Source organism: Vitis vinifera, chromosome 10, assembly GCF_030704535.1.
Source record: "Vitis vinifera cultivar Pinot Noir 40024 chromosome 10, ASM3070453v1".
Classification (NCBI taxonomy): Eukaryota; Viridiplantae; Streptophyta; class Magnoliopsida; order Vitales; family Vitaceae; genus Vitis; species Vitis vinifera.
This window is the reverse complement of record NC_081814.1, coordinates 8,471,489-8,496,499: the sequence shown is the minus strand read 5'-3', so window position 1 is coordinate 8,496,499 and position 25,011 is coordinate 8,471,489. Positions and strand designations below refer to the sequence as shown.

The 25,011-nt window shown below is 35.2% G+C and overlaps 2 protein-coding genes across 5 annotated transcripts in view; both read right to left on the bottom strand.

The window, feature by feature from the left end:
- Positions 1 to 19,745, bottom strand: part of LOC100244640 (uncharacterized) — a 29,137-nt gene extending 9,392 nt beyond the window's left edge. Inside the window, exons 1-26 of the mRNA XM_059740431.1 lie at positions 19,461 to 19,745; positions 17,085 to 17,262; positions 13,794 to 13,865; positions 13,599 to 13,667; positions 13,437 to 13,508; positions 13,035 to 13,106; positions 12,839 to 12,910; positions 12,622 to 12,693; positions 12,445 to 12,516; positions 12,240 to 12,311; positions 12,074 to 12,145; positions 10,372 to 10,443; positions 9,994 to 10,059; positions 9,664 to 9,726; positions 9,504 to 9,551; positions 9,311 to 9,354; positions 7,967 to 8,355; positions 7,701 to 7,896; positions 6,851 to 6,994; positions 5,779 to 5,897; positions 5,491 to 5,701; positions 5,156 to 5,393; positions 4,882 to 5,029; positions 4,331 to 4,709; positions 3,048 to 3,173; positions 2,579 to 2,756 (exon numbers count right to left, since the gene is read on the bottom strand). Coding sequence (XP_059596414.1) covers positions 2,579 to 2,756; positions 3,048 to 3,173; positions 4,331 to 4,709; positions 4,882 to 5,029; positions 5,156 to 5,393; positions 5,491 to 5,701; positions 5,779 to 5,897; positions 6,851 to 6,994; positions 7,701 to 7,896; positions 7,967 to 8,355; positions 9,311 to 9,354; positions 9,504 to 9,551; positions 9,664 to 9,726; positions 9,994 to 10,059; positions 10,372 to 10,443; positions 12,074 to 12,145; positions 12,240 to 12,311; positions 12,445 to 12,516; positions 12,622 to 12,693; positions 12,839 to 12,910; positions 13,035 to 13,106; positions 13,437 to 13,508; positions 13,599 to 13,667; positions 13,794 to 13,865; positions 17,085 to 17,262; positions 19,461 to 19,548 — 3,332 coding nt within the window. The 5' untranslated portion in view covers positions 19,549 to 19,745. The remainder of the gene's footprint in view (positions 1 to 2,578; positions 2,757 to 3,047; positions 3,174 to 4,330; positions 4,710 to 4,881; positions 5,030 to 5,155; positions 5,394 to 5,490; positions 5,702 to 5,778; positions 5,898 to 6,850; positions 6,995 to 7,700; positions 7,897 to 7,966; positions 8,356 to 9,310; positions 9,355 to 9,503; positions 9,552 to 9,663; positions 9,727 to 9,993; positions 10,060 to 10,371; positions 10,444 to 12,073; positions 12,146 to 12,239; positions 12,312 to 12,444; positions 12,517 to 12,621; positions 12,694 to 12,838; positions 12,911 to 13,034; positions 13,107 to 13,436; positions 13,509 to 13,598; positions 13,668 to 13,793; positions 13,866 to 17,084; positions 17,263 to 19,460) is intronic.
- A 2,477-nt stretch (positions 19,746 to 22,222) lies between these two features.
- The window catches only part of LOC100266961 (probable LRR receptor-like serine/threonine-protein kinase RFK1), a 50,715-nt gene continuing 47,926 nt past the window's right edge, over positions 22,223 to 25,011 (bottom strand). For 3 of the 4 annotated variants that reach the window (XM_010657269.3, XM_019222529.2, XM_010657271.3), the window contains 5 exons: positions 23,961 to 24,109; positions 23,674 to 23,884; positions 23,339 to 23,576; positions 23,059 to 23,209; positions 22,223 to 22,937 (listed from right to left, as the gene is read on the bottom strand). In XM_010657269.3, coding sequence (XP_010655571.1) covers positions 22,548 to 22,937; positions 23,059 to 23,209; positions 23,339 to 23,576; positions 23,674 to 23,884; positions 23,961 to 24,109 — 1,139 coding nt within the window. In that variant the 3' untranslated portion in view covers positions 22,223 to 22,547. The remainder of the gene's footprint in view (positions 22,938 to 23,058; positions 23,210 to 23,338; positions 23,577 to 23,673; positions 23,885 to 23,960; positions 24,110 to 25,011) is intronic. The other variant, XM_010657270.3, reaches the window with a different exon arrangement.

Genomic DNA, 25,011 nt, shown 5'->3' with positions numbered 1-25,011 from the left:
TACAACCTTTGAGCCTCCAAGACCACAAAACTTCATCTTGGAAAAAGAACATATATCCTTTGGGTTCATCAACTAATGCATACAGTCAAAACTCAGAGACAAGACCAAAACCTCCATATGAGCAGTCGGTAATTTAAAAAGATCAATGGAAAAAGTACAATAACTTGGGGGGTGTGGTACTTTTCTAATTTTTCCTCTGTCAACTCTGCAAATTTGGGAGAACATGTGGGAACCAATGTGGATGCCAAAATCTCAAAGGAAGTGATGTACTGGTAATACTACCTAACTACTGAAGTTGTTGCCTGGATATGGGGTGGGATAGGGAGAGCTATATCTTCAAATAATTTAATGTAGACGAGGGTGATTTTATTTTAATGCAGTGCCAGCAGTGGAGATCCTCCAAAATTTAAAAACAGAGTCTCAACCAGCTGCATATTTTATAGAGAGGAGAATTGATGGAATAAGTTAAGTGACAAATTTCAATGGTCATTTATGCAAAGAATGAGAAAATGTGAAGATACAACAGTAGCAATCCCTGAGTCTCCAGCATCTTAACATGGCACACTTTCTCCCACCGAGGGAGAGTATATTTCTTCCTTTTTTCCCCAACCCAGAAGGCGGTAGACTCTACCGATTTTTCTTGAAGCTCTGCTCAATCTTGGTAGGAATTTAAACATGAAAAGGGAAAAATTGGGAATGTTGCAGGGGTTGATTAGACTAGGGATTTCTGCCTGAAAAAGCATACTCTTTTCCCATGCAGTAATAACTTTTTACACCACAGGGTTCCATAACTCCACAGACGTAGGATTACCATCTAAGTGATGGTGTAGGTAAGTGGCCAACTGCTATTGCTATAATACAATCCAAATTTTAAGCTAAAATAATGGTGTATCATGCACAAAGTTCAAATGGAATACATGCAGCCCATCCCTCCCCATGACAAACCATTTATGTACTCTCAGCTTGGGAACAATTTGAATAAGATCATCTGGCTCTCTGGTGAAATGAAAGGGGAACGAAGTTTTGCCTTGGTTACGAATGACCTTTGTCACACCAAACACAACTTCAAGTGCTCCACTAAAAAATATTTCAAATTGCAGGACAAAGAGAGGAGTAGCACCTAGTGTAGGACTGGAAAATACCAATCAAAAATATCTTCTTCTACTTATCTCATTTTCTCTATGCAGTCATTACTCATTAGGAGATTCCAGAACTGCCTACACTGCAAGAAATGAATTCAACTGATGCTGTCTACTTCAAAGTGAGGTGTGATTTATTGGTTAACCTAAGGCCAATTCAGGTGTTATACTAGTTTTCTACCCAAAAACAAGTGAAAGTCCAATCTAGAGATATGAACTCCTTAAATAGTTTCACTAGGTTCCCCTATATTTTGGTGGGATATAAAGGTATGATTGCTATATCCATTTTATACATTTTTTGAAAATTTTGATCTCAAATGTGATAAGCATACTTGCAACTGTGCCTCCATGTATCAGTGGCTTGCCAAGCAATTACTTTAGAGACTTATTGTTCAAAACCTAGAGAGGTAAAATAGAAATTAGTCATAGTTAATTTCTATCTTTTATGGATACATTCTTATACATATCAAAACCTCCAAACCCCACCCCCACACATGCACAACTAAATTCTCCCAAAAAAGGTGATCGTCATACTTAGAAACATAGTCCTAATTGACCATAAAGAATATGCATCACTTGTCAACTTTACCATACCATTTCATTTAGGTTAGGCATCACAATCCTGAGATGCTTCTTGTTTCCATTTGCTTTCTAGGATCAAGAGATCAAGAGATGATCTAGAATTAAATATGCCAATCAGCATTTATGCATGTTCTTGCTCTGTCCTGTTCTTTTCTCTGGAAGAAGAGGCTTCTTTATGGACCTTGAGCAAATTACCTACTTGAGTAATTGCAAAACTTATAAGGGAGCCATGTCTTGAGCCCCCCTTAACTTCTAGAACACTTATCCTACCAGTTGTCATTCATTAAGTTCATTAGTTGTGGGACATTCCAAGTGGGTATGGCAGTGGATGTCCATAGTGTGTTGGTGATTTATGGTGCTCCCACATAGGTTGTGGTGGTGTTGCGGCTGCAGCCACATGACCCATTTTATCACCTATAACCCTTCGAAGTTTGTTCATTATTGCTGATATATTCGAAGTTGTAGGGGTGAGTGAAGTTCCACTTTTTTCAAAGCAACAGGTGAATAGGAATTGGAAAGGGACTTAGGCATGAGGCAAGAGAATTAGCCTAGGCAGTGTTGAGCCCTACGCAAAGTTCTATGCAAGATGCTGAGGCAGAGGCCTTGTTAGAAAGTATCTCAATTTTTTGTTTGTGTTCAGTCTTAATTTCTCTATAATTCCTTGTGACAGAGGACATTATAGAGGAGAGTTCGTATTTTAATATTTCCTCATGTAAATAGGTGTTCCTTTTGTATAAGGTTTTAGGGATATTTCTGGATGAATATTCCAATGCAGTTTGACTGTTCAGCTTCATATATAAGTTTGAACAAGTGAAGAAAAGGATACCTTTTAATAGAAATAAGGAAAGGAAACATACATGCTATCAACATGGCATTCACCATTAGGGAAGGAGCAATTGCAGGTGATTGTATTGTTATAGAATGGATTTGATCTCGAGCCTAGTGTGTTCCAGTTGGAGTTCCCATCACAAGGGTTTAGTTCAAATTTCCAATCCTTCTTGCCCAATTGTTCAGCTATTTCTTCCAGAACTCCCTCTGCAAACATCAAAACTCGTTATGGATCAAGCTAGATGGATGCAAATTGAACATAACTTCACATATAGGCTATCTTTCAAAAATCCATAAGGAAAAAGTTGCAGCCCGCCCAAGCCTCAAAAACTTCATTTATGCAAACAAGGCTATCATGCATGTCATTTGCATAATTGAATTTCTTAATAGAAGTAAGCCCATGTCAGAAATGACTCAACTGAGATCAAGAAATAGCATGCTGCCATTTACAACTACTGAATTCCAATTTGGGTGCAAATAAAATGGAGGGACTCTTACTTTCTTCATCAGGAAGATGTCCAGCTAGTGCTTCAACACTTGTTGAGCCAAAGCATGTATGTAGAAGCAAGATGAGCAGGGGAATATGAACAACTGTGGCCATCTCTCTCCTTGAATTTGCTTGATCTCAGTTTGCAAAGGTTTGATTATGAACTCATTCAATAGGCAGTGGGTACTGCTATATGGCTGACTGGCTATACCCCATACTGATTGATGTACCCATGCGTTTCTGACAAATACAGCTTTTGTGGGGCCCACGATCGATATTTTCGTCCCCTGTTTTTGACCACTTGTTTCTGGTAGATACGCTACTAGAATTTTCTAACTCTTGCCTTTAAAGGTCGCGTTGAAAGTTTATTAATAAAAAAACAAGGTCTCTTTCTATTTGCGATCTCGTATTACAATCATCGCATGGGAAATTCGATTCATCTTTGCTACTTCCAGCAGATAGTCAAATCGACTGCCATCCTGTTCGGTCACATGGCTTAGTGAATGGAGGGTCTATCGCTATCTTCACGATAATAATTGGGGTCATTTTCCTCATAAGTCATAGTGGAAAAACAGTGACCGATAAGAAACAATCTTAATGCTAATCGTCCAAATTATGATAGTGTTTTCTGAAATTTGTTTTTAAAAATAAGCTTTATAAAATATAATTAAACGAACTTATATTTTTTTTTAAAATAAAATTAATAAAAATAATTTCTACTTATTTTAAAAAAGTGTTTTTCTATTTCTTGTTTTTAAAATTTGTTTTCTAAAAACAACATCAAACAGCATTAAAAATTTCTTAAAATAGTTTTGTTTGTTTTTAACTAGCCTGATCACAGAGGCTCAATAATCTAATTTGTACTTTTATTTCCCATTCGCCTCATTGTCTCGGGTCTACATGATGTAAGGAGCTCCCACTCTACTCGGCTTTGTCTAAATTTCAAGGTTGCAGTATGATATTCAGAATTGTCTGCCTGGGAAAAGTGAGCAATTTCCGAGAATAACAATCAGATTAGATGTCATACAGACCCAAATTAGCTTCTTCATCACATTATTCTTTTGCCAGGAAATGATTCCTATTACAACAATGAAATAATAAAGTTTTGTATTAACATTGAGAAATATAAAATTTTAATTCTGCCATAAAAATCCTACAAATTTATACAACAAATCCTCGCCTTCAAAGAGAAATCACTATAAAAAAAATGTACAAGATGTGGGGTTGAATAAGAAGCCAAAACTTCAGTGCGCTCATTGAGATGGTTAGGCAAATCAGTAAATCCTGCAGTTTTAACAGGATTTTGAAGCAGGGTTGATTTCACAGAAATCAACGCCAGATGCAGAGGAATAGTAAAGCTCTGTAGGAGCTGTTGAATTCTGGGTTTGGATTCCAGTCAAACTCTGGTTTCGCTTCTCCTGACGAAAGTCTCTTATGGCTTTAAACCTCACATCCTCATTGTGGGAATTTGGTTCCAGGATTATATCAGGAGTAGGCTTCCTTCCTTCAAGCATGCTCACCACTTCAGACATAGTAGGCCTAAGTGATGGGGATGCATTTGTGCACAAGATAGCCATTTTCACCATCATTTCTGCTTCTTCTTCACGGACTTCAGACCCCAACGCCTCATCAACAAGCTCCAGAAGCTTTCCACTTTGTTGCAAATGACAGGCCTGAAATGAAAATATCTCTCCTTCTTACAAGATAATTCAATAGATGATTTGAAAGATTTCTTAACTTCCATCATGGCAGATGTGCATTTCAACCTTAGCAATGAAAAACACCAGAATGGAACATGAACAACAGATACAATAAACTGAACAGGGATAGAAAGGAAGGGAATACCCAATCTAAAAGACAAAAGCAACTGTTACTTGGCATATAATCGTTGTTTTTTCCACTGACAATTTCCAGAACCACAATACCAAAACTGTAAACATCAGCCTTGTACGTCAGATAACCCCTTAGTGCATACTCTGGTGCCATATATCCTCTGCAAGTGAACATTGTGACATCTAATCATTCCATATTCAACAGTAATTTCCTCAGCAGTACAAGCATTTGACCGCTTATTAATTCTCAAATAGTTGGTCAATTTAATAAGGACAGGCTAACTCACATCGTTCCAGCAATCCTGGTGCTAATGTGGCTCTTCCCTCCATCATCGAGCCTAGCCAATCCAAAGTCGGATATTTTAGGGTTTAGGTCTCTATCAAGAAGCACATTAGTAGCTTTAATATCTCTATGTACAATCTTGAGTCTCGATTCTTCATGGAGAAAAGCCAATCCTTTAGCAATCCCAATACAGATTTTAAGCCTAGTTGGCCAATCCAGTATCAGCTGACTATTTTCTGGACCTGTGAAACAATCCCTTACAAACTTAAAATTAGATATCATCTGTACAATCTTTTGTCTTAATAGAAGTTGTAATCCAATTAAGAAAATGATACTTACCAAACAAAGCACGGGCTAGGCTATTGTTTTCCATGTACTCATATACCAGCAACAATTGATCTCCTTCAACACAACACCCATGAAGTTCCACCAGATTTGGGTGTTGCAAACAAGAAATCATGCCTATCTCATTCAAAAATTCACGATTACCTTGCCTTGATCCAGATGAAAGCTGTTTCACTGCAACTGTGGTACCATCAGATAACAGACCCTGCACCAATTTTCATTCAGACTTCATAGGTAGAATCAACTAAGGAAGGTGGAAAGATCATGGATTAGCTAGAATACCTTAAAAACCGGACCAAAACCACCTTCTCCAATCTTGTTTGCAGAATCAAAGTTGTTGGTGGCATTTTTTATTTGCTTCAAGGTAAAGGAACTTGTTTGCAAATCTAGACCTTCGGGATCTATCCAAGGAGGAAAAACAGAAACAGAGATGGTTAGAAAACAAAGAGTTTACTCGGTAGTTCTCAATCCCACTCCTCCAATCCTGCCCCCGGCCCCCACGCCCCCCCCCCCCCCCCCCCCTCTCCCCCTCCAAAAAAATGTAATTGCCAAATTGGTCAAGTTCTACAGATTAAGATTGAAAACCCATACTTGTTAATTCCATACACAGAGGGCATGCATGAGTTAATAAATTTAAGGTGTTCTAGATTTATTATAGAACACCATGACTAAAAACCTCATCACTGAAGTGTAACCAATTAAATGAGTATGGTGATACAATATTGCTTTCACTTGTACAACCCTTAAATTATTAGAAAATCAACAAAGATTCATTTTAAGTGATAATTGATTAGACACTGCGTTCTAAGGAAAAATACAGAATCCACTTCTGTAACAATTTTTCTTCACAAAATTAAAAAGGAAAAAAAATATCATATTTCTGAATGGATGAAAGAACTAACCTTTCAAGACAACTAAAGAAGTCAGATTTTGTTGTATCCCAAAATATGGCTTCTAATTGGGCCCACCTAATGTGATTCAAAGATCTAGTGAATGAATAGATCACATTTTTCTTTCATTTTTTTTTTTTATTGAAAAGAAGCAACCATCTTCATTTTTCTTAAAAGGATAAGTACAAGAAGGACAAGCAATCTTGTAAGGATGTGCAGAAAGGTTAAAAAGCAACCAAGTGTCAAACCCAGGTAGGGGAAAGAAATATAAAGGAGAGAACATAGCATACTCAAGGGGGAAGAAAGTCTCTGACAAAGGAGGCCAAATGCATGGTTCATTGTAAGGTAAAAGTTGAATATTTGAAGCCAACTTAAATATAAAGTGCTCATGCCAATAGCAGATACTTGCAGGAAGATGCAATGAATCAAAACTAAGCAGTACTTGAAATCAGTATAGCTCATACCTTTTTCTTCCCTCTTTCTGCCTCTCAAACAACCTTTCCACTGAAGGAAACCCAATATTAATAGAATAATGCATAATCCTACCACTCCACCAATGATATAAGCAGTCATTCCCTTTTTTCCACTACTTGAACAAGATTTAAAATCTACATAAAAAACATAAAAGGATAAATGTTAGCAGCATATTAATAATGAAATTTAAACAGACATAGACATAGACATAGACATAGACCCATACACTCAATCCAATTTCAGGGTTAAACTCCATGAATATCTTTTAAATATCATTCTGGCATCCAACTGTTATTTAATGAGGAATTAAAAATTTATTTCCTGAAATTTTAGTTTTCATGTATCCTTCTAAATCCCTTCTCTTCTAGGCAATCCAAATTAAGGAATCTCTTCATTCTCATCACTGTGCTACTTATACTAGAGAAAGAGGAAAAACTACATCACTTTATTCTAAAAACTACATCACTTTCTTCTCATCCTTAATGCTAGTGAAACAAGATATTCAGACACCAAGAGAAGCAGAACTTGTAATAGGGACATAGATCAAGGAACACATGCCTGATGGTGAATCATGGTTCTTTAAGTAGGTGTTTAAACTGTTTAAGAAATTATGGAGTTAGTGACAGACAAGAACTAAATACCCTCATAGGAGGTTCTAATGCATCTTGAGCCTTGATCTGTGTGGTAGGAACGATGGCCTACCTTGTCCTGAAAACACATGGTCAATTCTGTTCTCAAAAAATAGGCAAAGGTGTATGTCCACATCATGCACATGCAACCTACATTATGATAATACCGATACAAGTATAAACAAAGAATTAAAAAATCCTAATTACTTACTTGGATGCACAGAAATAGCTGATATGAGAGGGCCATAAACTCCTCTGCTAGGGATTCGTGTTGTTCCTTTGCCAGCCCAATAAAATCGGATCTCTAAGACATTATTTGTTACACTTGTGTTAAATTGTTTCATAACTGGCTTTCGTGCTCCACGAGCCTCATCTTCAATATTAAAATCCTTATGCACCAATTGCTCCTGCAACCAAGTAGATTATTAAAACATTGTTCATGGCAAAGAAATATTTTCCACTGATGTGACTACATACCTGAATATAAATGTCAAACAAGCGTTTCCCAAGACTATCATATGTTTTGTCATTTGTGAAATATATCTCAGCAAAATGCAGCTGTAAAGTATAATCCCCATTTTCTAAGCAATAGCCAAAATAAGTGAGTGAAAGAGGGGAAAGGCGAGCTGTAGTATACACTCCAGATATGTTCCCTGATGAGAGAGTTTCAATATAACGCATGTTTTGGTCATTGTTATCATCCATGAAGTCCCCGGTGCTGCTCAATCCCCAGTAACTGTTTTTACTTCTAAAATATTTTGCAGTACCACCTTCAACTTCTGCATCTCCTTCATAGAAAACTTTTCTTTTACTTTCTTTGATGGTTAAATCATCTCCACCACAATTAACGTGGAAAGAACATGCATCTGCCATAAAAGATATAAAAGTAAAATAAAATTGAGATTTTGCAAGTTCATCTAGTACGTAATGATTTGAAATTTTATTTGTAGAAATTTCATATCAATCCCACATTGATGCAATTTGTAAATCATAAAACCCTACTTGTTTACAACATTTTATTTAATATCACAACTCATACCACCATACATATTATGTTCTTTAAGAAGACGCCTTAAACAAATCTCTAGTATACAAATTTTGCCATACCTAGATGCTAGCAGCTTGTTTCAACAGTTCATAGCATAATTTCAGCCAATTTAACCTAAACTGAAACTAGTATTTACTTGTCTTTGTTTACAATATTTATCAGTTGGAAGCCCCATTTGTGACTAGCTTTTACTTTTGGACTTAGCCAATAGATGAAGTTGAAATAATGATTTCAAAGGTACAATCTTTGTTTATCAAAGTTTCACCCAATATAAAAAAGCTTCCTGCAGTAGTTATAAAAGAGCTTCTACGAGAATTAACACAGTCTGCCCATATGTTAAGCTCTTTTTTCAAGCCAGAAACACTTTTATTGCAATCACCTATAAACAGACATAAGCACTTATTAGGCTTAAAAAAAAAGGTTTTTCTTTCAAAAAGCTTTATCTAGACAGTGTTAAAAATCACCTAAAACAGAAAGAAGCACTTACTAGGCTTAAAAAGAGCATTTGGCTTTCAAAAAGCCTATATAAACAGGACTAACAATCTCCTAAAAACAGATAGAAGCACTTATCAGGCTTAAAAAAAGGGCTTTTGGGTTTCAAAAGCCTATCTAAACAGGATCTAAGATTGCCTAAAATTGACTTTTATTTAACAGACAGGAAGCTCCTAATCTGATTGGTGGATTAAGGAAGTTCCAAAATTTTGCATTGAAGAACAAAACTTAAATTGAATTTGAAGGTGATTCACAACATTCCAACTTCAAAAGATACTTACATTGTGGACAATTGTCATTCTTTGAGCATGGAAGAACAGCCCTTCTATCACACAATTAGTATATGAACAAATTAGAATATTTCATCAATAAAAAAGTACATAAGAAAACCATTACACTAAAATAGAAGCTTCCTCCTCCCTTCATGGTAATTAACTTCCCAATTTTAGCAAGAAAGAAGAATAAAAATCTTACAGGTTGTTCTCCATTGAAGAGCTCCGATACAAGTTAACATTCAAATTCCTATGAAAATAACAAAAGGCAAAACAATTCTAAGTATTTAAAAAGTAACTATTTATAACTGAAAGCTAAGAGGTGAAGATTAAAACAAAAAATAAAAAATAAAAATTCTGACATGTTCTCTTGACAAGCAGGTTGCTCAGGGCCTTGCCATGAAAAGTTATTGTAAGATAGATCACTGCATAGAAGCAATAATATTGGATGTTATAAATTCATATTTAATCTGAAGCCGTAAAAGGATGAATCATGAAGAAAAAAAAAAAACTTAAAGCAGGAACATGTGAAATAGTTCGTATTGACAGTAGATCCAACTAGAAACTTAGCCCATTGCATGGCTCAGCCTTACTTGGCAGGTTCATATATCATTGGAATATGATAAGGATTATAAGACAAGAAGCATTACTGAAATAAAAAGAGTACAAAGCATCCCAGATAAGGAACATACATACTACTTCCTTTCTTCAAGAATAAGTCCGGTATATTTCCACTTAGCAAGTTGCCGCTTAAGTAGCTATTGAAAGCAACATAATGTAATTAGTCAGAGATTCAATATTGAAAGCAATATAATGTTAGTAAGAGATTCAACATAATGTATCCATTGAGGTTGCATTTTTTTGCATCTTTGGGAAACAATTATTGGTCAAACAGAAATAATCATGCAAAACTATTTGTTGCTCACAATAAAATTGGAATCAAATTTCTTTCCTGGAAAAAGTTTGACTATCTCATTAAGTTTTTTCAGAACAATATAATGAGAGTAAGTTTCCAATGAAAGTGATGAAACACAACCAAATGCTACCCAAATTCTGGGTTTGATACTTACATATAGTTCAGTGCCTTGGCTAAACTTAAGTCACTTGGAACTTCACCTACTAGCTTGTTGAAACTGACATCCCTATCCAAATCACAAAAAGACAGTTAATTAGAAAATCTCTACAAGCTATTTACCAATCAAACGTGTTTGCTTATTGTTTCTATAAGAAAAAAGAAACTTGTTGAAGAGAGAAAACATAAAGGATGGAGGAGAAGAATTCCAAAAGAAACAAAAGGAAAAACTAAAAAGAAGAAAGAACAGAGTCTGCACATAAAATTACAAAACAACAACAACCACAATCAGAAAATTAAGGTGACAAATTATATCTATAAAATCCTCAAGAGTAAGTATAATCCAAAATATTGGACCAGGAATCCAGGAAATAGTTGGACCATCATTCTGGAGAGATCAATTGCTTCTTTCAGCATACCAGTATAGTTCCACTGACCATTTGTGTGTCAGTTAGTCCAATTAACCACATCATGATTAACGCCTTGCAGAATAATGTTTTACCTTCCTACTTTTAGACTTTTTGAACCTGAAGAGAAAGACTCCATTTTCTTTCAGCTGTGTTGGCTTTCAAGTACCAGAGTCTAAGAGTATTTTTCTTCCCTCTGAAAACAAAATTTACTTTGTCTGTACTATGGAGCTCTAACTACTGACTTTGTAATCTGGAGTCATTTGGGTCTGACTGAATTCATTGTGAGAGCTTGTTGAGATGGCATGGTAAATTTATTGAGAAATATAGGAAGGTATGGAGGGTGGCTCCTCTTTGCATGGTGTGGTGTATCTGGAGGGAGTGGAATGAAAGAATTTTCAGGGCAGTGAAACACTAACTGTTGAATCTGACAACTAATATCTTGATTTCTTTGTATGTATTGGTGATGGACACTATCTCTAGTCAGGCACAAGATGCTCCTTTCTTGACATTATTGACTGTTTGGATGTCTATTCTATCTGCAGTTTTGATGTTCCTAGGGTTTGAGAAGCTGGGTTTGCAGCTTCCTTTGTTGTTTTTCCTGCACTTTTTGTCTTTTTCCTTCTCTATTAGTTTTTTCATTTGTCCTTTTTTTTCTGGCTTTCCTTCTTTCCTGGCTGTAACTTCATAAACCCACCATGCTCAATTATGCACCCTTAGACATCTTCTCAGTATGTTTTCATTTTTCCAATCAAAAAGAAAAACAAAATTTACACTTAATCATGAAATAGTTATATTACTAAATGTCTTATTCAAAATATCAAGCAATGAGAAAGAAGATTCGAACAGAATAAACGTATATATGCATACACACATAAATATTACATTCATACATATATGGTAGAGACTGCATGTGTTTATGCGTGTTTGGCGTGTGGATCTTTATGTTCAGAAAGTAGATTCATTAAATGAAAAAAATAACAGAAATATATTAAGTCAAAGTTATATCTACTGCTGGATAGGTCCAGTGGTGACATTTTCTCATTGATAAAATGGCACTTCCTTGTAGAGCACCTCAGATTCTTACTTGACAACAATGTCACTCACATGACCATGAGTGCAACACAAGAATCTGCCAGTTCATGATCTAGAAACACAGCACCCAAGCATTAAGGGAAAAAATGTTTGTTTGTGTGCTTCCTCCACATTCAGCATGCCAAGTAAACATTGTGAGCGATGCAACATTGAAAACCAAGAAAAGTCATTTACTACATGTTTACAGGCTTTACTTACAACATTTCCAACTCCTTCATTTTCCAGATGTATGCAGGGATTTCTCCAGAAATGTTGCAATTCCTCAAAACCCTAAATCCATAATCCAATCATGTAAACTAAATATCATAAAGAAGATGTGAGTTTGCCTTCATAAATATCCAATGCCTATAGGCATCAAACATACAAGTTTATTATGCCAGTCATGTTGTTCAGCAAAGGAAAACCTTGACTTTTCCCAGTCATATCACTAATCCTCCTGCATAAAAAAAATGCAACTATGGGAAAAAGAAAAGAGAAAAAAAAACCAATAACAGTAAACCAGTACTAAGAAAACATAGCAATCAAGCACCCAAAGAACAGTTATGGACTTGAGAAGGCTCTATACTCACAACTCAGTTAACTTATCCAAAAGAGAAATGCTTAATGGAATAGGTCCCTCCAGTCCGCTTGCTTGCATTTCTCTTCATTGACACAAATTTTCACATAATTATTAGAAAATATTTACATTTTTCTACTCTCAAAATTCAAAGGAACTTAAATTTTTCTAGGAAAGAAATGAATCTTACATTCTTGTAAGTTGTTTCCAGTTTTGTATATAATCTGGTATTGGTCCACTGAAGTTGTTATCATTTATCCTACTGCATATTGCAACAAAATGGCACTGAATTGGTATGATCATGCAAATTCATGTACCAAGTAAAAGGAAAATATTCGCGTGGAGGGGAGTGGGGGAGTGAGGGTAGAGGGGATTTTTTTTTGTTTGCATAATATTATGATTCTTACAAATCTGTTATGTTTATAAGTCCAGCTAGTGTAGTTGGCAAATTTCCAAAGAACTGATTAGAAGATAGCATCCTGCAATAACATCACAGAGCAAAACCGACAGGTTAGATGTTCTTTCATTGGTCATATGCATGTTAAATTTGGAATGGAATTCAAAAAGTAAAAAATTAAAGGAAGAAGAAACAAGATGTCTTACAGAGTTTTCAAATTAATTAAATCCCCAAGCTCAGGAGGAAGAACGCCAGAAAATTTGTTTGCTTCAAGGTTCCTGGTTAAAAGTCTCCATTGAGATTACTAAAAGAGAAGAACAAAATACCCATCACACTCTTTAAAAGACATATCTTGAATGAAAGGGAAAAAACAGAATGTAGTGATTCCACAAGAGATGGGCAGAAAAACATGCATCCTGCTACTTCAGTTTCAAGTGACAAATTAAAACAAATAAAATGGGAAAAAGTTGTGCTGGCCCAATTGCCCATTCTATTGCTACTTTTCACAACTTCACCTCTATCACATGGAATCTGATCGCCAGAGAACCATCCAAGGAAAGGAAGGGAAATACAAAAATGATAACCAAAGCTTCAAAATTGAGACCTACAAGTATGTGAGACTGGCGATATTTCCCAATTCCTTTGGAATTTCCCCTGATAAGCGGTTAGCAAGTAGAGAGCTGCATTAACATTTTCTTAGTTAATTTTATGAAGAAGGGAGCTCTAATTGCTAAACTTACAGCAGAAGTAGGGGGGAAAGAAACGCTCACATTGAATTCAATTGTGTTGAAGCCCATTCATGTGGTATCGTACCACCAAGGTAATTGTAAGCAAAATCTCTACAAATGGGACAAAATGGAAGTAATTTCAGTGTTTAAAGTTGTATTCACTTCTGGTAGAGCATGTAAGAAATTAGGGTTAGAAAAATGTAAAACTTCAAATGCCTGAGTTGAGAATGGTCTTACATCTCTCGGAGGTATTGAAGCTCGACCAGTTCAGGTGGAAGCATGCCAGGAAGACTATACCCCTTTAGAACACTATAACACATGGGAAATCAAAGTTTGAGTTTTATGCCCAGGGGCAGCTGCTGATAGAAAAATCAGATTAATAGAAACAATATTCTATATTATTATAGCATAATCGGGGTTGTGCACTGATACTTGAAATGAAGTCTTCAAACACATGGTCAATGTAATCTTAACAAAGAAATGGACATGTTTGAAATGCAATTTGTAGACAAATCCCAAGTATGTCAATATTCATGTAACGGATTCCATTCTAAGATATCAAAGACAATTCATTCAGAAAACCATCCAGAAGATTACTTTCAACAATAGAATAGTGCTTGATTTCCTTCACAATAACATGACAGATCTCGCTCCATGTCCATGACATCCTGGCATTGACATAGTTGGAATAGATGGCTTAATTAAGACTAAGGTTAAATGGAGCAATGGTGGAATAAAGGTCAGATTAATTACTAAGAGCTATGAATAGGTAACAGTTAAAATTTTGAAGAAAACCAACTCTAATTGTGTCAGTCTAATAAGCATTCAAATTACACAAATTGTGAATAATGATCAAGAGATGGCAGACAAGGCAAATAAAAATAGAAACAGCCTTCCTGCAAACATGTCCTTTCAGAATTAATGTTCATGAATCAACCGGCATGATTTTACTACATATATTAGATTCACCATTCCCTATAAGAGTTGAAAATAGGCCCCACTGGCTGGGTCCCAATAGTTCAGTAACAATTTTCATTGGGTTATTTTTGAGGTTTAGTGATCAATTTTTTTTCTTTATTTCTCGAGAAATGGGATCCTGATTCTCCTTCTGCATGCCGATGACACTAAATTTCTCTACCCAGTAAAAGAACACAACTTTCCTGATTGTCCGAGCAATAAATTTTCTGTCAAAAAGATGGCATCATAGCATTAGCAACACTTCTCTACCATTTCTTCTTTTTCCTATCCAAAAAAAGGTTCAACTATTCTATCAGTTGGTCCTATTCCAAACTAGAGCGTCCACAAGATTCTAAATCTCATAGAGGCCGAAATTTACAATCTCATATGCCCAAGTCACATGGTTACCAGACCATGGACTTTAACCAAATCCAACTCACCATTAGAACATCATAGGAGCTCAAGAACATTTATTTACAAATCTCACTTGTATTTAAGTACCCAAGACTAATTCTTTACAAACCTTCACCTGTCCTATTGCTTTGCCTCTGTAGGTCAATCCACTGATAATGTCAACCATGGAAATTTTACATCATAAAGCATAATCTTCAGTATATCAGTGGCACTCTCTGCTTTTTCTTCTCCACATTATAGGTATCTAAGCATTTGCTAATGTTTTTGGCAGGTCTGACTCATTGAGTCAGGCTTCCATTAGATGAACAACAACTGACTAAAGAAAATCGTGGTATGGTGGCTGTATTTATGTATCACGTGGAATGTAAAGAACCAGAAGACTATAGCTTGCCCCAATGCAGAAGCTGAAAACAGCTTAATAGCAGCTACAATGGCTTTAATGGGATATCATTTACCATTTCAATGTCAGAAAATCATCTATAATCATCCCTATGTTGTAGCACAAATGTCCATTACATGACCATCAATGCTGTTTTTCTTTCTCTATGGAAGCCCATCAGGCTGGAGTATCACTATGTTCACGTTGTCCTTCGATCTCTAGTTGCTCAATTTGTTTCCCTTGATAATCAACTGGAAGCATCCTCACTAAGGCTCTTCCTCATTTGCTTTTCAATCTCTAGATGTCGAACTTGCTCTCTGTGCCTCTCCTACTCCAAGGTTGAGGAGAAGTGATCAAGATAGTGACTCAATGGATGAGGAGAAAAAGGACTGTCCAGCAGAATTCACCAAAGACAAGCATACAACCAGATGAACCCAAAATTAGGCTTTTTTTTTTGTTCATATACATCCAGAGATGGTGAAGAATCCTTGTAAATCTTGTAAATTATTGAAGTGGCATGAGGGCACCCTCCACTTCAACTAAGGGCAAAGAGAACTGAGTGTCTAACAAGTTCCAAAAGTTCAACAGAGACAGGCAATATACCTCTGCCAAATTCTTAAATGACAATATTACTCAATTTTCAAATGTAACCCTGAAAACACACACACACAAAAAGGCACAAACGAATTTGGGAGAGAAATGTATTAGTGACCTTGACAACACACAGCAAAAACCTTTCGAAGATTGTTTTATCTGTCCATTGAGTTGAAAGATGCTTGCCTCTCACTAATGGCTGAGCAAGGAGACCACTACACATGGACAGACTAAAGACTAACAAACATTTATGTCATGAAAGAATCAATGTATTTTCTTATAAATTCAAAGGGTTGGGTTTGTGTGTATGTGTGTATATAGTTTGTGTTTAATAAGAAGTGGCATTTGTATTGCATTAGATGGATGTAAGATGTAACAGAAAGAATGACGAGAAACCTTTCAAAAATGAAAAATTTAGGAGAGCATAAAAAGAGAGAAAACAAAATTTTCACAGCAGAAAGCTTTTGGCTTCTTGCCCCTAAGTTTATGAAGTAATAAAACTCCAGGGGATATGAGATCCTCAACAAAATCAACAAAAGAAAAGGCTCCTCTCTTGATCAATCTGTCGGCTCCTGATAAGCCAATCTATACGTCCATATCAAAGAGCAACCCAGCCCCCTGGCAAGATTCACAATCTCCACATTCAATAATTATATTTCCAAGGCTAATCACCAAGGCAGAACCTCCACTAGTAGATCAGTGACACTCAAATCCTTTGCAACTCTGTTACCCTCTGGTAAAGCAAGGATTTTGGCCTTAATAATTACCCCAAACAAGTTAAGGTTGGATTAATAATCTCCCACATGGTTCAGTTTTTAACTGAATTTTTCAAGGCTGGATAATATACTAGGAAAAAAAAGTATATACTAAATACCAATATAAAAATATTAATATCCAAATTCAACTTGGAAAGTTCAAACCAAAAGGACTTTCAGCAAAAAATACAGTGCAATGATTCTTTTTTCCTATCTGATAAAAAATGCTTCTTTTTTACTAGTGCAAAGCTAAGCAATGGGCTTGTGGCAATAAAAGCACCTACCTGCTCCTTTTATAATTTCATTATATCTATTTTTATATCATAATATATGCTTCAAGATGGAATATCTAATATGCATCATAATCCAGATATATAGAGCATACAAAGTTAATTCAAAATATTAAGTAATAAGAGGAGAGAGATATACATGCGTATGACATGAAGGAGAGTGCGGTTCTTCTCAGAGAAATTTTCACAAACAATGCTTTGCTCAGATCCCCTTGGTGGTTGTGGTGTTAACCCAACCATTTCAATTTGGCAAGAATCCCCATTAAACTTCCAATATGTAGCTCCCATTGTTCTGATTATTCGTTGAAGAGCATCCACTAGTGGACATTCATTAACAAACAAGAATTAGATGATAAAATAATGTTGCAAGATGTGAATATGTAAAAAAACAATGATGAGAAATAATGAAGATTTAGTTGTTTAGTGCACTCGTTTGGTTATTTTTGTAACTTCTTTGCAGGATAGTTCATTTTAGTTGTACTCTCAAATCCGTATTAATGGACTTGTTTCTGATAAAAAGGGGATATGAATATTAGAAACAAAGTCTACCAACTATATAATAAGAAAACAAACAATTTTCTTGTTGGGAAAGCTAATTATATAGATAATGATGGACAAATGGATGATGGCATTGTGATAAGACCAGGGGTAAAGAGATTATTTGATGCATAGATTAACTGTGAATTTAAAAATTTATTGGTAAAATTCCATGCAGGAACCTAATTATACCAAATTCATTTCCTCCACAAAGTTACTGATAAATACCAAATCATCAAAACTTTAAGGAATGGTTTAAAAAAAAGAATTTCATGACTGGAATTTGAGTGCAAGTGCAAAGCATATCAGTTATACAAGGAAAGAAGAGGAAATTTCATTTGAAGATATTCAAATTAAGTTTGAAATTCCCCTCAATATTTGGACATGATATGAATAATCTGTGCATCACCAATACAATCAACTCAACTCAAATGCCTGTTCAACTACTTATAGTTGGTTACACAAATCATTTTCCTTCATTCAGCCCAATCTAGGTTCAAGTTGTCTGTTTAACCATAAGCCCAGCTTGGTTTTCTACTCCTAATGATCACTTTTGATTTTCTTTTGTTCCTGTAGTGCTTCAATACCAATACAGTATTGGTGACAGCTGATCTTTTGCACAAGATTCAGAATATCTTAGAAAATTCTCTCTCATTTCATCTGTATTTGCACCACATGTATCTTCTCACAGACGTACTCATTTCTTTTATCTATCTTTTCTTGCCGAACTCAACCATAGTGCTATTGAGTGCAATTGAAGTGAGTGCTTTGGCCTATATAAAAGTCACTTTAATCGAAAAATCAATTTGTGCTTGTGATGATGGTACCATAGAGATGGTACAAGTACTAAAGATAACCATGGTACAAAAGGATGTGTTGGAAGTGCCAATGTCGTAGGGTTGCAGTGACAGTTAGAAGCTGTGGTGATGGTGGTATGTTGTCCTAGGAATGGTGGCAGTATTGGTCCTATTGGATTGGGTGTTGGAGGCAGGCAGCATATTGTGGAGGTAGCCATGCTGATAAACCGGTGGTTGAGTCAGTGGATGTGCATGTGACTCTATTGGAGTGAGTCTAGATGGCTAGTTCTAGCACAAGGAGTAGATGACTGAAGCTCAAAGCAAACAAAGTGGGGTGGGCCTTGACCAACCCTTTGCCCAGCCCATTGAGACCAAGTTGTGATCTTAATAAAAATCTTCAAATACATCTTAGATGAAATTAAGAAGAATTAGGGAGTTTCTGAACTTATAAGTAGTCGGTGATATACATGGAACCACGTCTAGCGTGCAGAATTATGATATACTGCACAAGGACTACGAGAATAAGTAAATTTTCTGTCTACAGAAACTTCTTCACTCAAACAAATGCAAAATGTTCATGTTAAATGTGAAAAAAAAAACAAGGAATAGATGGAAATGCTTCATCACCAGAAATTAGAAAATAATTAAACAAAACGATTCGAACTGGCACTGTAACACCATTTTCAGGAAGTTTTTGAGCCTCACTACCAATGGAGACCAGACTTTCTCAGTAAGAAAACACTCCTCAACCAAACAGCAATATAATAATAATAATCAAAACACGAAAGCTCACAAACCAGCCAATCTCTGTGGATCAGCTTAACATTGACCGTCGTTCCTGATTCCAGAGTCCCCTTCCTAATCCGCTATAAAAAGTAAAAACAAGAAAGAAGGGCACTCTAGTAATTTAGTTTCTGATGTTCTCGAACTGTCGATCAATCCAAAACCATGAGAACGGAACAGGACCACATTTGAGGTAGAACAGAGAAGAAGAAAACTTCTAAATGTATGCGAAAAACAAAACAAAATCTTAAATCATATTCAACCGTGCTTTGAGCTCAATTTCTGATATCCTTTCCCCTTTCCCCGAAAAAAAAAACAAGAAAACTTGCAACCAACAGTCACATTATAGCATTTCCAGCATTTTGTGGGCAACCAAACACAAAGAGATATGAAGGTACCTTCGGCTTGGGGCACCTTGGGGTGGACAAATCCACAGCAAAAAGTGAGAGAAAGAATGAAGAAAACAAAAAAGCGGAACGGAATCATAAGTTGAAAATCCTTGGAACGTGAAGGAGCCGGTTAAGCTGATCCGGCTGGTGAGGTCGGTAGGGAGAGACTAGAGAGTTGTGAAAATTGCGGAAATGGTGAAGCAGAGAAGCATAAAGTAGAGAGGAGTAGGCAGTAGCCCATTTCTTACTTAAAGTAATTTTCATTCCGGTCAGCTGACAGCTTACAGCTTAGACTTTTCCCTGACTTGATTGAGATTTAAGATGCATGCAACTGAAAGCTCTCAGTTTCTTTGCCATCATTTCCTATGGGCTTTAAGTTTTTGGACAACTGGACGGAGCCACACGCAACAGAAAGTGCTAATCTGGGTTTCTGAAAAAGATTATAAATTAATACACCGTCAATAATATCAATTTAGAAAAGAAAAAAAAAAAACCATTAATCAAACTATATATATGAACTTTTTTAACAATTACTGCATTTCACATTTAAGTTGAATCATTTTTGTCTTAGAAATTTCATTATGTTAAGAGTTGTGGAAAATTGGAAATGGATCTGGATATTTGAAAAATATTTCTCAACCACCACCTTTTTAGATGTTTTTTAATTACAACATTAGATTTAATAATAATTTTTTGAAAGACATCACAAATCAAATTATCTCACATATCTAAATATGATGTTATTACTTATTGCTTTATAAATGGTTATTTTATAATTTAGTTTCATTTCTCTTTACATGGTTTCATCGTTTGTACTTAATTTTATACATTTGTAGACTCATTTATTGCATTTTATTTTCATATTAATACTATACTTGATTCATATATTATGATGTTTCGTATCGGATAGAAGAGAAAATTATTGACGGCATATATGTATGAACTCTTCTTAATCTTATAAACTCGTTTTAAAATTGTGAAGATCTTTTTAGGTTTCAGAGTACATAATATTTATGAGATTTAAACTCTGAAGGGCAGCTCAATTGGTCCGTCCTTATATTTACTCTTCAATAGTCACCAGTTTGAATCCCCTTAGAGCCATTAGAGGATTTACCCGACGATTAACTTTAGGGCTATAAGATTTATACGTACCAAAAGGGAAGAGATAAAAACAAAAGATAAATGGATTTAAAATTCAAAAAATATTTTACTTTGAATGGTGGCATTTGTTCCCTTTACCTACTCTCTCCATCATATGGAATATCTAAAATATTCAAGTATATTTACGAGGAAACCACTCCCCATGCACCCAGCTTATCAGCATGGAAAAATACGTAAATTATAAAAATCAGGTGGAATCAAACCCAATTATAATTGTCGTTATCCATGAGGACAAACCAACCTTGGCCACTGTCATCCAATTCCTAACAAACCTCCTGATTTACGAAAATTGGTTCCCAATTATTGAATGCATAGGTTGTCAAAATGGTAAGATGCGTCTTAGAATATCTTGAAGGTCAAAAGTCTTGTAGTATGGCTTTGGTGCCGTGCCATCTTTGCCCATTGGTTTATCAAACTAGAATTCAAAAGAAATGAATGGGGAACCGACATCATGCAATATAAAAAGTCAACAATTGGGGGTGAAAAAGAGGAGTCGTATGTAAGTGTTGTTTGGAAGAGTGCATGTATAAAGTTTCATTTGTTTTGTAAATTTTGTCATTACGAGTTTTGAAACTTTGGTATAATGATCTTTGAAAATTTTGTCCTAATGAGCTTGACATAACAAATTTGATATGAGAGTGATTTTGATAAATGTCATCATCAAAGAGAAAATAAAGTAATTATTATATTTTCTAACAACAAAGTGAGACATTTTCTCATAATAAAAGCAAATCACATGTAGCCATTATGATGAAAAAAAATGGGGTAATTGTCTCACACGTTATATCTTTTTTTCGTATTAAAGAAAAGAAAAGTATGCTTCCATGTATTCATATGAAAAAAATAAACATAAAATAGGAAATCAATTTATAAAAAATAAAAATTAAATAGATAATTAAAAATAATTAACATTTTATACACTTTATGATCAAAGATGCTACCTTTAACTTTTCAGATATTACCTTTTAATGATATAAGTATTATCATTTATCTTTTCGAAACTACCTTTGATCGGTAAATAAATAAAACTTAAATAATTTTTAGAAAATTTGTATTTTATAATTATTTTTACATGAGAGTTCCTAGTTGCCACGTAAGTCAAGATGTTGACAGTTTTCATCTCATATATATTACATGAGATATCAAATAATGGAAGAAAGCCCTTATGTTATTTATCATCTGTTTTACATGATAATTGAATCTAAAACAAAAAACAAAAAACAAAAGACAAAGAAAGAAAAGCATTTTTTATATGGTGAAAGTAGTATGCACATAGCACCATCCATGACAGCAACCCTATCCAAGAAAAAGATATATTCTTATATTAAAGTGTAAATTTATCCTTTAGATTTGTTTCTCATTGATCCCATGTGATAAGGCAATTTCTTTAGATTTTGATTCTAATTTGTATAGGCTACATGATGTATCCTTATAAGGCCAGAATGGACTTCAATCTGAATCAAAATTGAACTCCAACCCTTGTGAGGTTAAATTTGTGACATTGAATATGTTTGCTGGAATATCACTCCATAGAATGCTGTTAAATATGTGATTTTCTTCACATGAGAAAAGTGGGTTACTTCAGTAAACAGCTACCAGATCACAGGTCATGCACACCCAAGTCAGTTTCTGCATTACATATTTACATCAATCTTTTGCCAGGAGCACATTTATTAAAATATGAGAATCTAATTGTACTACAAAATTTCTTGAAATTTTATACAACAGACTCTCACTTTTAAAGAGAACTATAGACCAAATAAAAAATAAATAAAAAATTGATGTACAAGATGCGGATGTAGCTCCATTGAATAGAAGTTTGATTAAATAACCAAAACTTTAGGATGCTCATTAAGATGGAGATGCAGATCAGTAAATCCATTCAGAGCCTTCAGGAGTAGGATCAGCATTCTTTAAAAGAAAAACACTTCATCATTAACAGGATTCCGAATGTGGGTTGATTTCATAGAACTCAGGGCCAGATGTAGAGGTAGAGCAAAGCTCTAGCTCTGTATGACCTGTTAAATTTAGGGATTGACGACCTTCACTCAGACTCTGGTTTCTCTTGTCTTGACGAAAGTCTCTCATTGCCTTGAACCTCAAATCTTCGGTGTAGGTACTTGGTCCTGGGATCATATCAGGAATAGGCATTCGGGCTTCAAGCATGCTTACCACTTCAGACATGGTAGGCCTAAGTGATTGGGATGCATTTGTGCACAAGAGAGCCACTTTAATCATCCTTTCTGCCTCTTCTTCATTGACTTTAGACCCCAACTTCTCATCAACCAGCTCCAGAAACTTTCTGCTTTGCTGCAACAGACAGGCCTGCAATTTAAACATATCTCCAATCTTAACTTCCATCATGCAGATGCTGATTATATCCTTTCAACTGAAAAACACAACCTGATTGATTATTAACACCGATATATAGAAAGTTAGTGAGTACCCAATCTAAAAGACAAAGGCAGCCATTGCTGGGTATATAATTGTTGTTGTGTTTTCCACTAACAATTTCCAAAGCCACAATCCCAAAACTGTAAACATCTGCCTTGTATGTCAGATAACCCCACAGTGCATACTCTGGTGCCATATATCCTCTGCAAGTGAATAGTGTGATGTCTTGTCACTCAATAATCAACAGTAAAAAATTCTCAACAATTATGAGCATTTGACTATGTATGAAATGTTGAATAATCTGTCAATTTGATAAGGACACAGTAACTCACATGGTTCCAGCAACCCTGGTGCTAATATGGCTCTTCTCCCCTTCATCAAGCCTAGCCAGTCCAAAGTCAGATATTTTAGGGTTTAGGTCTCTATCAAGAAGCACATTAGTAGCTTTAATATCTCTGTGGACAATCTTAATCCTTGATTCTTCGTGGAGAAAAGCTAATCCCTTGGCAATACCAATACAGATTTTAAGCCTAGTTGGCCAGTCCAGGTTCGGCAGACCATTTTCTGGACCTGTGAAAAATTCCCTTACAAAACTTAATATTTGATATTATCTATATTTTACTTGTCTTAACAGAAAGTGTATTCAAATTAAGTAAATGATACTTACCAAACAGAGCGCCAGCTAGGCTATTGTTTTCCATGTACTCATATACCAGTAACAGTTGATCTCCTTCAACACAACATCCATGAAGTTTCACCAGATTTGGGTGTTGCAAACAAGAAATCATGGCTATCTCATTCAAAAATTCACGATTTCCTTGCCTTGATATAGAGGAAAGCTGTTTCACTGCAACTATGGTACCATCGGATAACAGACCCTGCACCCAATTTTTCTTAGAATTCTAGGTAGAATCTATAAAGGAAGATTACAATGTCATCGTTTAGCTAGAATACCTTATAAACTGGACCAAAACCTCCTTCTCCAATCTTGTTTGCAAAATCAAAATTTTTGGTGGCAGCTTTTATTTGTTTTAAGGTAAAAGAACCTGTTTGCATATCTAGTCCTTCGAGATCTATCCAGGAAGGAAACATAGAAATATAGGCTGTAAGATAACAACAAATATATTTGGTAGTTCTCAACTCCTTCCCAAAAAGGAAAAAAAATGCATCCACCAAATTGATTTGAGTGTTGCAGATTAAGATAGAGAACCCATACCAGTTAATCCCATGCATAAAGAGCATGCATCGTGGTAAACCTAACCTATTCTAAATATATTTAAATGATAACCTCTATATCATGAGACCACAATCTCATAAACTGATGTGTAACTAATTGAGATAAATTGGGTTACAATATTGCTTTCACTTGTAGAACCCTCCTTCAGTTATTAGAAAATAAGAAAACACCTTTTAATTGTTAATTGATTAGATATTGCCTTCTTAGGAAAAATACAGAATCACTTCTATAATAATTTTTCCACATGAAATAAAAATTTAAAAAAAATTATATTTCTTAATTGATGAAAAAATAACCTTTCAAGACAATTAAAGAAAGCCAGATTTTGTCGTATTCCAAATATGATTATTTGGTCCCACAATAATGCAATTATAAGACATAGGCTATGTTTGGTTCCTATAAAGTGCTAAGAAAAGAAAAAAAATTGTTAAGGAAAATGACTTCTTATATTCACATACAAGATACCATGAAAAATGATAAGGAATAAAAGTTGAGGGGAAGATGAAAGAAAATGCTAAAAGATTTTTCTTCCCATTTTGCTTTAAAAAAGGTGGAAAAAGTGCATCCTCAAAATTTAAATTTCTTTGAAAATATAAAGCCCCCTCCAAAGTAAAGATGTTTCCATGGTTTGTGGCTAGTAAGAGGGTTAATAACAATAGCATGCTCTAGAAATGGAGGCCTCACAAGGAGCTTAATCTAGAGTGGTGTATTATGTGCAAGTGTGGAAATCCGGTATGATTTGAATGGTGATTTGTAGGATATTTTGGG